Source organism: Sphaerodactylus townsendi, linkage group LG03, assembly GCF_021028975.2.
Source record: "Sphaerodactylus townsendi isolate TG3544 linkage group LG03, MPM_Stown_v2.3, whole genome shotgun sequence".
Classification (NCBI taxonomy): domain Eukaryota; kingdom Metazoa; phylum Chordata; class Lepidosauria; order Squamata; family Sphaerodactylidae; genus Sphaerodactylus; species Sphaerodactylus townsendi.
The window spans coordinates 24,658,851-24,672,648 of record NC_059427.1 but is presented as its reverse complement, the minus strand read 5'-3'; the positions used below and the strand labels follow the sequence as shown (position 1 = coordinate 24,672,648).

At 44.5% G+C, this 13,798-nt stretch overlaps 1 protein-coding gene across 4 annotated transcripts in view; it reads left to right on the top strand.

The window, feature by feature from the left end:
• The window catches only part of FAM107A (family with sequence similarity 107 member A), a 69,366-nt gene that overhangs the window by 41,165 nt on the left and 14,403 nt on the right, over positions 1 to 13,798 (top strand). For 3 of the 4 annotated variants that reach the window (XM_048491255.1, XM_048491254.1, XM_048491256.1), the window contains one exon: positions 8,077 to 8,251. In XM_048491255.1, coding sequence (XP_048347212.1) covers positions 8,077 to 8,251 — 175 coding nt within the window. Of the gene's footprint in view, positions 1 to 3,637; positions 3,726 to 8,076; positions 8,252 to 13,798 lie in introns of those variants that run through there. The other variant, XM_048491257.1, reaches the window with a different exon arrangement.

Genomic DNA, 13,798 nt, shown 5'->3' with positions numbered 1-13,798 from the left:
CACAAAAAGGGGTTCTCCAGTCCATTGATTCATTATTGTCTTCTCCTCATAAAATGAGTTTACTTAAAAAACCGTTTTAGAAAGGGGGGGGTGCGTTTTATCATTCCTCCCCCTGAAAAGTCTACTTGAAAAAGTTTAGAAAAGACCAGACATGGGCTCAGAAACCTAGAAAGGAAAGGGGGAAGGAGTTTGAGTTGGCATGGAAACCTTTTTGTACTTAATATCTGTACTTTGGCAGGGGAAAAATGCTGGTTTTGTTTAATGGACCGTGGTAATGTCAGCTTTTTGGAAGCACTAACTGTAGGGGAAAAGATTCCAGTTCTTGCTTTTCCAAGCATGCACACTGTAGGAATGCTTGAAGTCGTTTCCCTTCTCTTCAGAAAGTAATGTGAGCCCTTCATATTATGGTTTCAGCATTATGGGTAATAGGGGTGCAAAGAAGGCAATGATTCCAGAGGTGGCTCAGTCACAAATGAACTATTTAGGTGTGACTCTCAAGAGCTCATTCAAGGGCCACTCTACGTATTGCTGTTGTAAGTGCAGATGGATTGAAACAGCCTTCACTGGTTCATCAGTGTCTTTGAGCAGTGTGACTACCATATGGTTTCTCCATATTCCATATCTCCATAACTCTATTGCATGTTCTTGTACACACAGAGCCAATTGGCCAGGGGCTGATGGGAATTGTAGTCCATGAACATCTGGAGTGCCACAGGTTCACCACCACGGGCCTAATAGATATCCATTACGTGGCTACAATTCGAAAGTGAAAAAGCTGACAGGGTTGTTAAGAGGAAAACTTAAGGGCAGGCCTTGAAAGACCTGGATCCAAAGCCCAACGGTAGCTGTGAGAGAGTCAAACTTACTTATTTGCTAGGGTTATTGTAAAGTTAAAATGGGAAGGGGAGAATTATATCCACTGTCTGGAAAGCAAAGAAAGGTGGTATAATAATGTACAGCATTACATATGTGGTAGATGAGAGAAACTTGTTTAGCCCAAAAGGGCCAGTTTCCAGACACATTATAAACTCCAGAGTTTAGCCATATTTTTTGCTGATTTTGCATGTTAAGATATGGAAAATGTGATGAGTACCATACTCTTTCTTCAGCCGTATCTTCCAAATAGGCTTATTGCTTGCTACTTATAAATTACTTTTTACTCAAGTGTTCCATGTACATCTTCACAAGACCTTCAGCTCTACATGGTAGGTCAGTATTATTATCTCTATATGGCACACAGAGAGCTAAGGCTAAATCCCAATGGCTTTTCTAGAATCACACTGTGAAGTTGTAGTTGAACTGAGATTTGAACAAAGAGCTTGCAGTTCATAGCTTATTCCCTGGACCCTATGTTAGCAAGGTGGCCAAAGATCCTGTGAAGGGGTGGGTGGAAACATGGAGGATTCTGGGGGTCATCCCCTCCCACTGAAACACCACACATTTTCCCCCTCCTCTCTCTGCTACCATCCTTCCCTCTCAGCAGTAAGCAGCCACTCTGTGCAAACTGGTGGAAATTTGCACCAGCTGCTAAATCCAAAACTCTGACACCTACCAAAATGACAGGGCCCTTTCAAAATCTATAAGTACGGTGGGCCAGGTAGCTGGTTGGCTCTGCTGTATTTATATCCTGTAGTCTGCTCCTTCGACAAAAACTGTACATGACTTATCAGACCGGTGACTGTGATTCAGTAGGAAGCTGCAGTTATCTGTCGTTTTTTATCAGCAGCAGAGTAAATATTTGTCTAAAGCTCAGTCAGCTTCTCAAGCATTAGCATGTTCCAGCCACAGTTAGTCTGCAACGACTGTACTCTGTTCCTGGTGATAATTTCAAGCTGTCTCCTTGTTAAAACTCTTCTCTCAGATCTGTAGGGTTGCGAGTTGGGCAATTGCTGGAGATTTGGGGGTAGAGCCTGGGGAGGGGAGGGTTTGGGGGAAGGGAGGAATCCTTAGGGCACAGGTGTCAAACTCGCGGCTCTCTAGATGTTATGGACTACAGTTCCCATCATCCCCTGTCAGCATGAGCAATTAGCCATGCTGACAGGGGATGATGGAATTGTAGGGCACAGGTGTCAAACTCACAGTCCTCCTGATGTTAAGGACTACAGTTCCCATCATCCCCTGTCAGCATCATGGTGGCAGGGGATGATGGGAACTGTAGTCCATAACATCTGGAGGGCCGCGAGTTTGACACCTGTGCTTTAGGAGTATTAATACCACAGAAACCATCCTCCAAAGTAGCTTCTTTCTCCACAGCAACAGATCTCTGCATTGTTGCAGTTCTCTAGAAGATCTCCACGATGGACATCCTTGATCCATGTACTGAGGTTGATTTACCCATGCTTCAATGATCCCACACTGATATGCATGTCACCTTTTTTGTACTAATGATTCCGAGATATTGCCATGTGTTTGCTCTGGCTAGATTTAATGTGCTACTGTAACCTCTATCTGTGGGTTCTGTGGGGCACAACTTGGAATGAGTTTGCAACAACAAATTTTAAAAAACAAAATGGTTTACTTTCTTAACATATATAACATCAACATTTAACATCACACTTCAAGGTCCTGTTCAGGTTGCATTTTCAAGTCCTTATATTTACAGTCTACTGATACTGCCAAGTCCAATTCTTCTTTGCAGGTGGGTTGGTTCCTGAAGACTCCAAGGGCTTGGTGAACAGGATTCAACATGATGAAGGTTTCCAGGAGAACTCTCACCCATTACAAACATAAAAAACCCTGAAACAATAAATTCCAACATTTACAACATAGCAAAAATAAACTACCACCTTCCCAGTAGTTCCCAACAACATTGCAGTTACCTTAACAAGGTGTTAAGGGCTTATACAAACCAAGGTCCGAGTCTGGTAGCCTTGTCTCCTCCAACTACATGGAGCTTTTCAGAAAATGGATGGGGGCACTGTAAGCAGGGCTTGTTATTGGCTGTCCTCTTTCTACCAGAAAATCAAGAGAACTGGGCTTTCCTTTGTCAATGTGTGGTTCCATTCCTCCTTCAGGATTTCATTCTTCCCAGGAGGTATGAGGAAGGAGCTAATCCATTCTGCTTCACCACCTGAGGGAGCCATTTTAGGTTGGACTTCTCTTGTGGCAGCCATTTTGGAGTGGCACTCACCACTCTCCCTCAAAATTCCAAAAGTGCCTACAGGCTCAAAAAGATTGGGGATCCCTGGCGTATACGCACGTACACTTCTTGTGTACTTTAACGCCTTGATCATTTTAAAATGGGGTTTATTGTATTTTTAGAATGGGATTTTGTTGTGTTTTTACTGTCATGATTTTAATGTTGCATGTTTTATTGTAACCTGCCCAGAGACTGTGGTATAGGGTGGGTAATAAATGTGAATATAATATGATAGAATGAGCTAGCAATCACCTCTAAGTTGGGTAGGGGGTCAGGTATCAGGATGCTTGTGTCTTTTCCAACTTTACATGCTACGGGGCACAGCATCATGTGTAACTGTTTTGATTTTAAACTTTCTGGACAAATCCATTCGACCTGTCTTTGTGAGAGCAATGTTCATTTCTCTCGAGTGAAAAACTAAAGGGTTACATAACAGTTCTCAGAAGGGCACCCAAAGTAGTCTTTCTGCTGACAAAGTGCCCAGGAACGGTGTCTCTCCACACCTCTCATTTTACACTAAAATCCAAACGAGAACACTTTTTTTGTCACAAAGGAAGACGGATAAAGAAAGAAAAGGCTCTCTCAGGTTTCTCCTTTTCATTACTTTTTATCTCCCATTTAGATTGTGCATGACTTTTCCCCCTCTCTTTTATTCCTCTTTCTGTAGTAATATATTTGAAAAACCCATTCCAGTTAATAATGTCTGGGGGTCAAAACCAAACCAGGAAGGACTCGTTTGACAGTGGAGTGGGCTGCCTCTGAGGGTGGTGGAGCTTTTGTCTTTGGAAGATTTCAAACTGAGGCTAGATGGACTTCTGTCAGGAGTGCTTTGATGGTGTGTGCCTGCATGGCAGGGGGCTGGACTGGATTGCCCTTGGGGTCTCTTCCAATTCTATGATTCTATGTAGTTTTGATGGCAAACAAGATGCATGACTTCTGTAATACTTTCCCCCATATTATCTGCTGTGAGATTTGTCGCTTTTTATTGTTTAATCTGGTAATAAGTAATTTAATCTGTAGTAGTAGCATTCGGTAGTAGCAGCATTTATCTGCTAGTAAAGTTTATTATTATTATTATTATTATTATTATTATTATTATTATTATTATTATTATTATTATTATATTGATACAAAAACAATTATACACAGCAAACAAGATCAATATGCTGGATTTTGTATTACATCACACGTCAGACACTTCCCAAGCATCTAGGACTGTGTGATGTATCGACGAATAATGCGTGCAGAGCCAAGTAGGGTGGCCTTTTGCAGCTGACATATGGTGATTTTGTCAGCGCCAATTGTTTTTAGGTGCCATCCAAGGTCTTTAGGCACTGCACCCAGTGTGCCGATCACCACTGGGACCACCTTTACTGGTTTGTGCCAGAGTCTTTATAGTTCAATCCTTAAATCCTCGTATCGTGTAAGTTTTTCCAGTTGCTTCTCATCAATTCTGCTGTCACCAGGAATTGCAATTATTATTATTATTATTATTCCTGCTGTTTTCTGGTTTTCTTCCTCAATCAATCAGGTTTGATTGATATTGCTTGTTAATCTGGATTGACTCTTATATTGTGCACTTTGATATGGGCTTCATTTGTGAGTTGCCGTCAGAGCTATTGCTACTTAAAATAAATGATTTCATTGGACAAAGAGCCTTTTTTATGATGTTGTGGTGCCACGGAAAAAGGGAAGGGGTTAAGCAGGGACTTCTGATCTAGACTTCATGAGAAATAAGCTTGGCAGTGTGCCCTGCAGCGCCTGGGCTGAAGACATTACTAAAACGTTAAGTGACCCCACCCTGAGGTAAATTCAGACAGCAGCTTAGAGAACACATGAGCTGCTCCTTGGTTCCTGCTCACTTAGGCGGGGCAAGCTCTCAAACTGCGCTTCTCCTTGTAATCTGGATGTTATGCCCCTATTGATACACCCCAAGATCACATTAGCCTTTTTTGTTGCTGCATCGAGGTGGGGTGAGAGAACACAAGAGGAGAGGGAAAGAATGAGAAAGGGGATGAGAGAAAAGGGAATGAGCCAGAGCCTCTTGCCTCAATGCCCTGACCATTCGTCACAACAGCCCAACGGCTGCCTGGAGTGACCCTGCAGCTTCCAAAAGGCACTCTAGACAAGCTCAGAAACCTGCCTTTCTTTCTGGCTAGCACCAGCACCGATACCCACCACCACAAGCCAGAGTCCACAGTCCTAAGTGGAATGTAGCTCTCAAGCCAACTCTCACTGCTCAACTAGGCAGACTGGTTTTTGAAATGCACCGACTTTTCCAGTGCTATGATTTGCGTACGTGGTATTATCCTCACAACAGCCCTGTAAGGTAGGTTAGGCTAATGCACACTGTGAACAATACTAGTTAGGAAACTGCAGTGTTCTTAGATGAATGGAGTCCCACCATGTTCCACAAGATGGTGTGAATTAGAATAAGGAATATCCAAAAAAAATAACAGTGAGGCCTTTTTCTTTCCTTAAAAGCAATTTCTGATTCCTGTGAAAAAAATAATGTGGTGGAGTGAGTCATGGACCTCAGTATTTCTGTGATGCTTAATTGCCACACTGAACTTTTCACTCCAATTACACTGATGTAATTGTTTGTGATCTGTTTTTCTCTGTTTCTTTACCACAGCAGTGGAATACCAGTCCTGTTAGCATGCAATAGGAAGCTATTCAACCCTAAATTCGTTTACTCAAAATATGGTTTATTACTACATTATAGCTGCATGTCATTAACACCATCCTCTCAGTTTTGGCTTGATTTCTGAAATGTTTAAGTAGACTCAATAAGTACAATTGGGATGTTTTTTATTCAGGGGCAAGGATGTGTACTTTCCCCATGACTGCTACTGAAGCTACCAGTACAGCACAGTGGCAAAGAGGTTTCCACACAGCAGTTTTCCTCATAGTTTCCCTATCCTTGCCCTCGTTTAGACATAATACAAAACTGTAGTGTAATTAAACAAACTATTGACAGTGTGATTGTCTGAATGCAGGCAGCTCCATAGTTAGGTAAGGTCTGTTAGACCAGAATCTGAAGCCAGGAACTGAAATTGGTTATTAGATCGTCTTAACTATAGTTTTGAGCAATGTACTAATTCCAGGGTTACAGGTTCTCCATCTTTGGTGAGAGAGCTCTTGCCCCTACTAAGTGGCAGCAGGCAGAAGAAGAAGAAATATCAGGTGAAATGGGGAGATTACCGTAATAGGCATTGCCTGACACCATGACATCACTTGTGGTGCAAATCAGAAGTGATGTCATCTTGTTGGGCAACAATTTTATGGTTAAACCAGTGTTTCCCAACCTTTTCAACGTCACAGTACCCTTGACCTCTCTCTTCATATCTCACTGTACTCCTGCCATCCGCCCTTCCCCTCCTAGTGCCCCTGCTTGCCACCCTCCTCACCTTCCCCTCCCAGGGTGAAGGGAAGCACTGGGGGGCGGGGAGTGGTTGCTGACCTTGCGGCAGGCCCTGCCCCCCCTGGGCCAGCTCCATGTCCTTGCTGGCACTGGCAGGAGACACCACAAAAGTGAGGGGGGCCGGTAGCGTTGCTGCAGTACCCCTGGGACATGCACATGGCACCCCAGGGTACTACGGAACCCTGGTTGGGAATCGCTGGGTTAAACTATAGAGCTGTGGGCTCTATATAGGGCTCTACTATGTATATAGTAGAGCATTGTCCCTGGCACAATGGCATCAGTTCTGGGTCGCACTGCAACTGACATCATCTCACTGACATGACATCAGCAACGTAAGTTCACATCTCCACTAGTTTCCACCAGTTGCATGCAGACATCTCAATTTAACCCCAGTTTTGCCTCGGCTTGTTCCCCAGTGACACTCTCCCAAGCTACACAGAGAAGACATTTGTTGAGGCAAACAAGGATCTGACTGAACATCTATGAGCCAAATCATGATTTCACAAATCAGTCAAAATAATCATAGATATTCTCTCCGGCAAGCAGAAGGGGTAGTCTGCCTTTAGGATTTTAAGCAGGCTACAGTGCGATTAATCATGTCTCTTCCAGTTGCGGTCCAGTGATGACATTGGAAATATTAAAAATATTGTTATCAGTTTATTGTTATATTAGAGTATAGAATGTATAGCAACTGCACTTATTTGCACTTTTGCACTCTATTAAATTTGCACTTGAGTTGTGCAAATTTTTAGTTGTGTCAGATATTGGCAGCCAAGGTACAGTGAAGTTGCCTTCTGGTTGTGTTATGGAGCTAGCTTCCAAAATCATAGAGAAGTAAACTAGACTAACTTGGAAACTGTCCTGACTGCTCATTAGCCAGGAGAAGGGAAGGAACAGGCAACTACAAGTCTGCCCCGCAGGACATTCAATCAGGAATATGTGTAGCTATAGGACAGTGTTTCCCAACCTTTTCGACATCATGGTACCCTTGACCTCACTCTTCATATCTTCATGGTACCCCTGCCATCCCCCCCTCCCCCTCCCAGTGCTCCTGCTTGCCACCCCCCCCAACCTTCCCCTCCCAGGGTGAAGGGAAGCATGGGGGGGGGTTGCGGGAATTGGCTGCTGAACTTGTGGCAGGCCCTGCCTCTTGGGCCAGCTCCATGTCTTTGCTGGCGCCGGCAGGAGACACCACAAAAGTGATGGGGGCCGGTAGCGTTGCCGCGGTACCCCTGGGACATGCTCACGGCACCCCAGGGTACCACGGAACCCTGGCTGGGAATCGCTGCTATAGGATATTGAACCCCTGGTCCTGGAAAAAGTCCTTTGCAAATCCCTTGCTTTGTTCGGAGATAGGGACTGCCCAAATATTATGGTACTTATATCTGAATATGAGAAAAGAAGAGATGGGCCTTATAAATTATTATTGGGGGCGGGGGGGGGTTTCTCCTCTGAAATGTTTTTCTGATATTTAACCCAGAAATCTTTCTCCCCCACCACCTGTCACTTCCAGCATCTATGTATTCTGAAATACAGAGGGAACGGCCTGAACTTGGGAATATCATGGCTCACCCAGATTACATTGATGGAAACCCTGATCTTATCAAGCCTAAAAAGCTCCTCAACCCTGTAAGAGCCTCGAAAAGTCACCAAGAGCTTCACAGGGAGCTGCTTATGAATCATAAAAGGTAAGGAACTGGCTGCACCCTCAAGGGATTCTTAAGAGGCAAATACGCCAGCAAGAGGGGCTGTCATGCTGGTGGTAGAGTGCTGCACAACTGTGTGGTTCCCAAACCTAGAAGCTGCCACATGGACCAGTATCCCTCTGCTACACAAACCTACACTAGCTGGAGGCAGTCTGGGGGTGTTTCCAGAGGCAGAGTCAACTTTAGTCATCTCCCAGTGCAGTTTCAACCTAGGAACACCCCTTTTTGCAGCACAGACTGAACGCCGCCCAAAAGGGTAGTGTAAGTCATTCCCAGTGATGGGCTTCCTTGGGAGAGAAGGAGGTTTTTCTCCAACTCCCCAGCACTTGTGACACCAATTGCCTCTTTGGGGGCATCACGTCCAGTTGCCACTCTATTGCCCCCTTCTTTGAATTGGGCTGTTCCGCACTTGCGTTATCGACCTAAGTTCGAACTGCGTTCAACCTAAGTGCTCAGCACAACCACTGGGATCGACGTGGTTTTGTACCAGCTTCACCCCGTGAAACGGTCAAATTTCTGACTCCAGTTGGGAACTACTACTTTTTCAGGGAACCACGCTCGAACTCAGCTCAATTCCAGTAAAGTGCAGAATCTCTGGTGTCAGGAGTCCCCCATTCAGCCAATCACAGCTGAGTGTTTCGGGCATGCGTATAGCTGGCCAATCAAAAAACGCCACCTTCCTATGGCAGTTTTTTTTATAACGTGTGTGGGGATAGACGGAACATGGCCGTAGAACAGTAGCCAATCGGAACGGAGCGGCGAAGAGGCACAGGATGATCCCGCCCTCCGAGGTGGGATCAAGCTGGTTGCAGTGGGGAACAACAATGGCTTCGACCTAGGTCAGTACCCTTCTCAGGGAACTGGGTCAAACCTATTTTACTCATGTGCGGAATCGCCCTAGGTATCATCCTCTTTGCATGCAAAAGGTTTTAGGTTCAGTCCCTGGTATCTCTAATTAAAGAGACCAGATAATGGGAAAGACTTTGACTTGAGACCCCAACAGATCAGTGGTCTGACTCAGTCTGAAGTAGCTTCGTGAGTATTATAATGGTTGGAATATTAAACTGGAACAGCCAGGTTCAAATCCCCACTCTACCAAGAAGCTTGCTGGGCGACCTCGGTCACGTCTCTCCCTGTTAGCCTACTGAACCTTACAGGGCTGTTGTAAGAATAAAATGGGAAAGGAAGAACCAAGTGGCCTGCCCTGCACTCTGAGATGGTGTTAAAAGGACGAAGGGCAGGATTAAAATGTCTACCCCCCCCAGATTGATATTTACATATTTGTTCATGGCATCCGGCCCTGTGCAGAAACCTCCACTCCCTTTTATCTGTATTTACAATCACAAAACAGGATTGAAAGTATACTCCTCTGGTTCTGTCTGTACTGAAGAAGCCCTCACACAATTCAGAACACATTTTATAATCTCCTCTTGGTTTCTTGTGGCGTCAGTGGACTCAAAGGAATGTTAACTGCAGTCCCAACTGCAGTGCCAAAAAGATAAACATTTTTTATAGATGAAAGAAAGACAACCATATTGCCAGGATCCTTTTTAGATGAAGAGAAGGAGAGGAGCTGGTAAATATCCTGCCTGTTTCACAGCTACGTCCGCAAGTTATATTTGTTTTACTCAGTATGTAACTTATTTGGAAAGGACAAGCAGGGAGCGGTTAGAATCTGGGGAGAGTTGCTTAGATGTGATACTATGAGGAAGTCAGCTTCGGTGCCTCATGCGAGCTCATCAAGAAGGGAGTGCTGGTGAGCTGCTGCTCATTGGCATCTTTTTCATAATGCAATTTTGAGAACTGTCTGAGGTCGTTTCCCCACTTACCTCGATCACCCTTTGCTGCGCGCTACTCCCAGCACGCGTCATTTCTGGCGCGCTCCCGGGCTTCCCCACCACCCTGCGCTCTGTGCGGGGTCATCAAAAGGCACCATTTTGAGGAGCGCCAGGAATGACGCGCGCTGAGGTTTGCTGGCCTAATGGCCGTAATAAAACTGACTGACTGACTGACGCGCGCTGAGGGGGCACGACAGCGGCAGCGTCGGGGCTGCTGCATTGTCACCGCCCCTGTAGTGGGGAGTGCCGGGGGACCCCGCACTACTTGAGGAGAGTAGCGCACAGCAGCAGATAAGTGGGGAAACGACCTGAGTAAGCCTGAGAGGAGTTGGGAAAAACTCCCTAGCTTTTAGTGAAACATCGGAGCATTTACTCTAAAATCACGAGATTTTACTTCTGCATTTGGGGGAAGAAAGGTATTTATGTCCTTATTTTTAAAAAATTAGGATTGTGAACCTCCAGTTGTGGTCTGACATTCTTCCAGACTTATGGAACATCTCCAGGCAGAGGTTAATTCCCATACAGAAAATGGCTGCTTTGGTGCATGGACTATATGGCATTCTACTAGGATTGCCAACTGGAGATACTGAGACATTTGAAGGCAGAGCCTGGGAGAATGATGTTTAGGGAAAAGAAGAGTCTACTTTCCAAAGCAGTCCACCTTTCAAAGCAGCCATTTTCTCCAGCAGAAGCAGAATAAATGTTTTAAATAAACAAGTGATGTATGTAGTTTGGAGATGAGTTGTAATTCCAGAAGATGTTCAGCTCCTACCTGGAAGCTGGCAACCCTACATTATAGCACCATAAACGTCAAAAGCACTGAACTCTAAGGGACTTACAAACGGGCACACTTTAATAAACAACAATGACACCCTCAAAGACTGGGTGTTTTATATACCAATTACAAATGTGCAGCTACAAACAATCATTGCTTGCACCTATCTCACCAGCTAGAGAAGCAAAATATAAAGTGATATGGTACGCTAAGTTCCAAGTCCACCTGTACTGAAATCAAGGTATGCTACATCCACAGCATTCCCTTCATCTACCAAGCTTGTCACTCTATCAAAAAAAGAGAGATAAGATTAGGCCCCTTCCATTGGAAACAATGGGGGATGGGGGCACCCCCTTTGGGAGTCCATAACTTTGGAACCCCTGAACCAAACCTCACCAAACCTGGGTGGTATCATCAGGATAACAAAATATATTAAGAAAGCAAAACTTAAAACCACAGCTCAAGACTGCTGGTATATGTAACCAAATGCAGTCTTAAATAAAACTATCTTCAACTGTCTCTTTAAGATGGAAAGGGGGGGTGAGATACCACTTGTATGGCAGGGTTCGGGGGCTGCCACTGAAAAGGCTGTCTCCCATATACCCACCAAACAAGATTCTTTAATTGATGTGACAGTCAGGACAGTATCTCTTTCTGATCATAATTCCTAGACAGGAATATAGACCTTTTCTACACAAATCCACCAAAACTTTTTCACACACACCCCTTTTACAACAATGTATATCAGAACTCGCCCCCTCAAAATGATTCCTGGTCATCCCAGTAGAGCATACTGCAATAGTCCGATCTAAATTTAACTAAGGCATGGATAGATCTGACTGACCTAGGAACAGATGCAGTGGTTGCATAAGCCAAAGGTGGGCAAAAACCACTCCAAGGCCCCTTCCGCACATGCAGAATAATGCACTTTCAATCCACTTTCAAAGCACTTTGCAGCTGGATTTTACGGTGCGGAAAAGCAAAATCCACTTGCAAGCAATTGTGTAAGTGGATTGAAAGTGCATTATTCTGCATGTGCGGAAGGGGCCAAATTACCTTTTCTTTGGTGGTGGTTGTGTCAAGCAGCACTTTCAAGATACGAACCTGGCTCTTGAAGGGGAGTATTACCCCATCCAAGGCAGGTCAAGTCCCCAGTCCACCTTTTTATGAACCCAGATAACATCTGTCTTGCCAGGATTACGTTTCAGCTTGTTCACCCTCATCTATGCCATTACTGACTCCAAGCAGCAATTCCCAATAGAATCCTTGGAATTAGGGGGTGGGGAAATTAGAATTGGGTATTATCCTTACATCAAGGTGAGGTTAGCTGCTCGGGGAGATTTAGGGGTTGGCTGCGTTGGCATGGGGAAGGAGATCAGGAATCTTCCAGATATGCTCCAGATATGTTTGGTTGAGACATAATTGATTGAAGCATTTGTTCTGTGTTTGCTAGGAATTGAATAAAGGCTTTTACCTCTTTTTTCCCCCCTCTGAATCAGAAGTGAAGGGTGTGGCTAGAAATACACAACCTATACACAACCTATACACAACCAGTGCATTGAGCAGATTGAGCTGTCTCATCTGATACAAAGCCCAGAGTGGGCAATAACTTGAAAAAATATATATACAGGAGATGGGGGGGGGTGCCTTTCTTTCAGACTTCTGTTACTAACACCAGCATTTTTTGCTCATTGGGCTGAATTTAAGAGTAGATCCAACATATAGAGACTATCTGTGGCAAGCAAATACTGAGATAGTTGGTGTGGAATTCAACCATAAGATTGTTGGTGAAATCCCTCCCCCTGCTGGAGAAAAAGAAGAAAAGGACTCAGATTTTCTTTTTTGTTCAGACAATCCTAAGAAACATGTAAACAATTTAATAAATGTACTTTATTGAAACATGTAAATAGGCACTTATTACTTCAAATGATAATTGTTTCATACAGTTTTAACCTTGCATCCATTTTACCCCAGAGTTTGTACCATACATGATTTGTTATATCCAGCCATGCCTGAAATATTGGTCCAGGGGTCCCAAAATAGTAAAGATATATCCATTTTAGCCTAGAGAGTCACAGAATATTATGTCTAGAAAAGGGGACTAATACAGGACTCATGTGCGACCATGTCTGACATACTAGACCAGGGTTCCCAAAATGTTTTACAATGATGCACAGTCCTTCAGAGGTCTGTGACCTTTTTGATCTCCATTAACCTTCTGTGGGGAACAGAAACCTTGTTCTCTGCAACTGGGATCTGCTGAGATCCCCTTCTCAGAAAGAACAGTGTTATTCTATCTCCATCACACCCATACGCTTTCAGACAGGTTTAGCTGAAAGAACAAGAAGAAGAAGAAGGAGGAGGAGGAGGAGGAGGAGGAGGAGGAGGAGTTTGGATTTATATCCCCCTTTCTCTCCTGCAGGAGATTTAAAGGGGCTTACAATCTCCTTGCCCTTTCCCCCTCACAACAAACACCCTGTGGGGTAGGTGGGGCTGAGAGAGCTCTGAGAAGCTGTGACTAGCCCAAGGTCACCCAGCTGGCATGTGTGGGAGAGTACAGGCTAATCTGAATTCCCCAGATAAGCCTCCACAGCTCAGGCGGCAGAGCTGGGAATCAAACCCGGTTCCTCCAGATTAGATACACGAGCTCTTAACCTCCTACGCCACTGCTGCTCTCGTTTTTTTACAAAGCAGCCAGACAAATGGTAACTATATCAGTTCTCACTACCCTTCCACGTTGCGAGGGAGTTTTGGCAACCTTGGTGTGGCTCCTGTGACTGATTTATATGCAGAAATTCAACAGGTGGAAGTTGTTGTTGTTTTCCTGGAAAGCAGATATAGCAATGGGAAAACCTGGCTGAATTTCCACTTGTCACGTGGCTGTTAATGGTACATACGCCCTGCCACCAAAACACA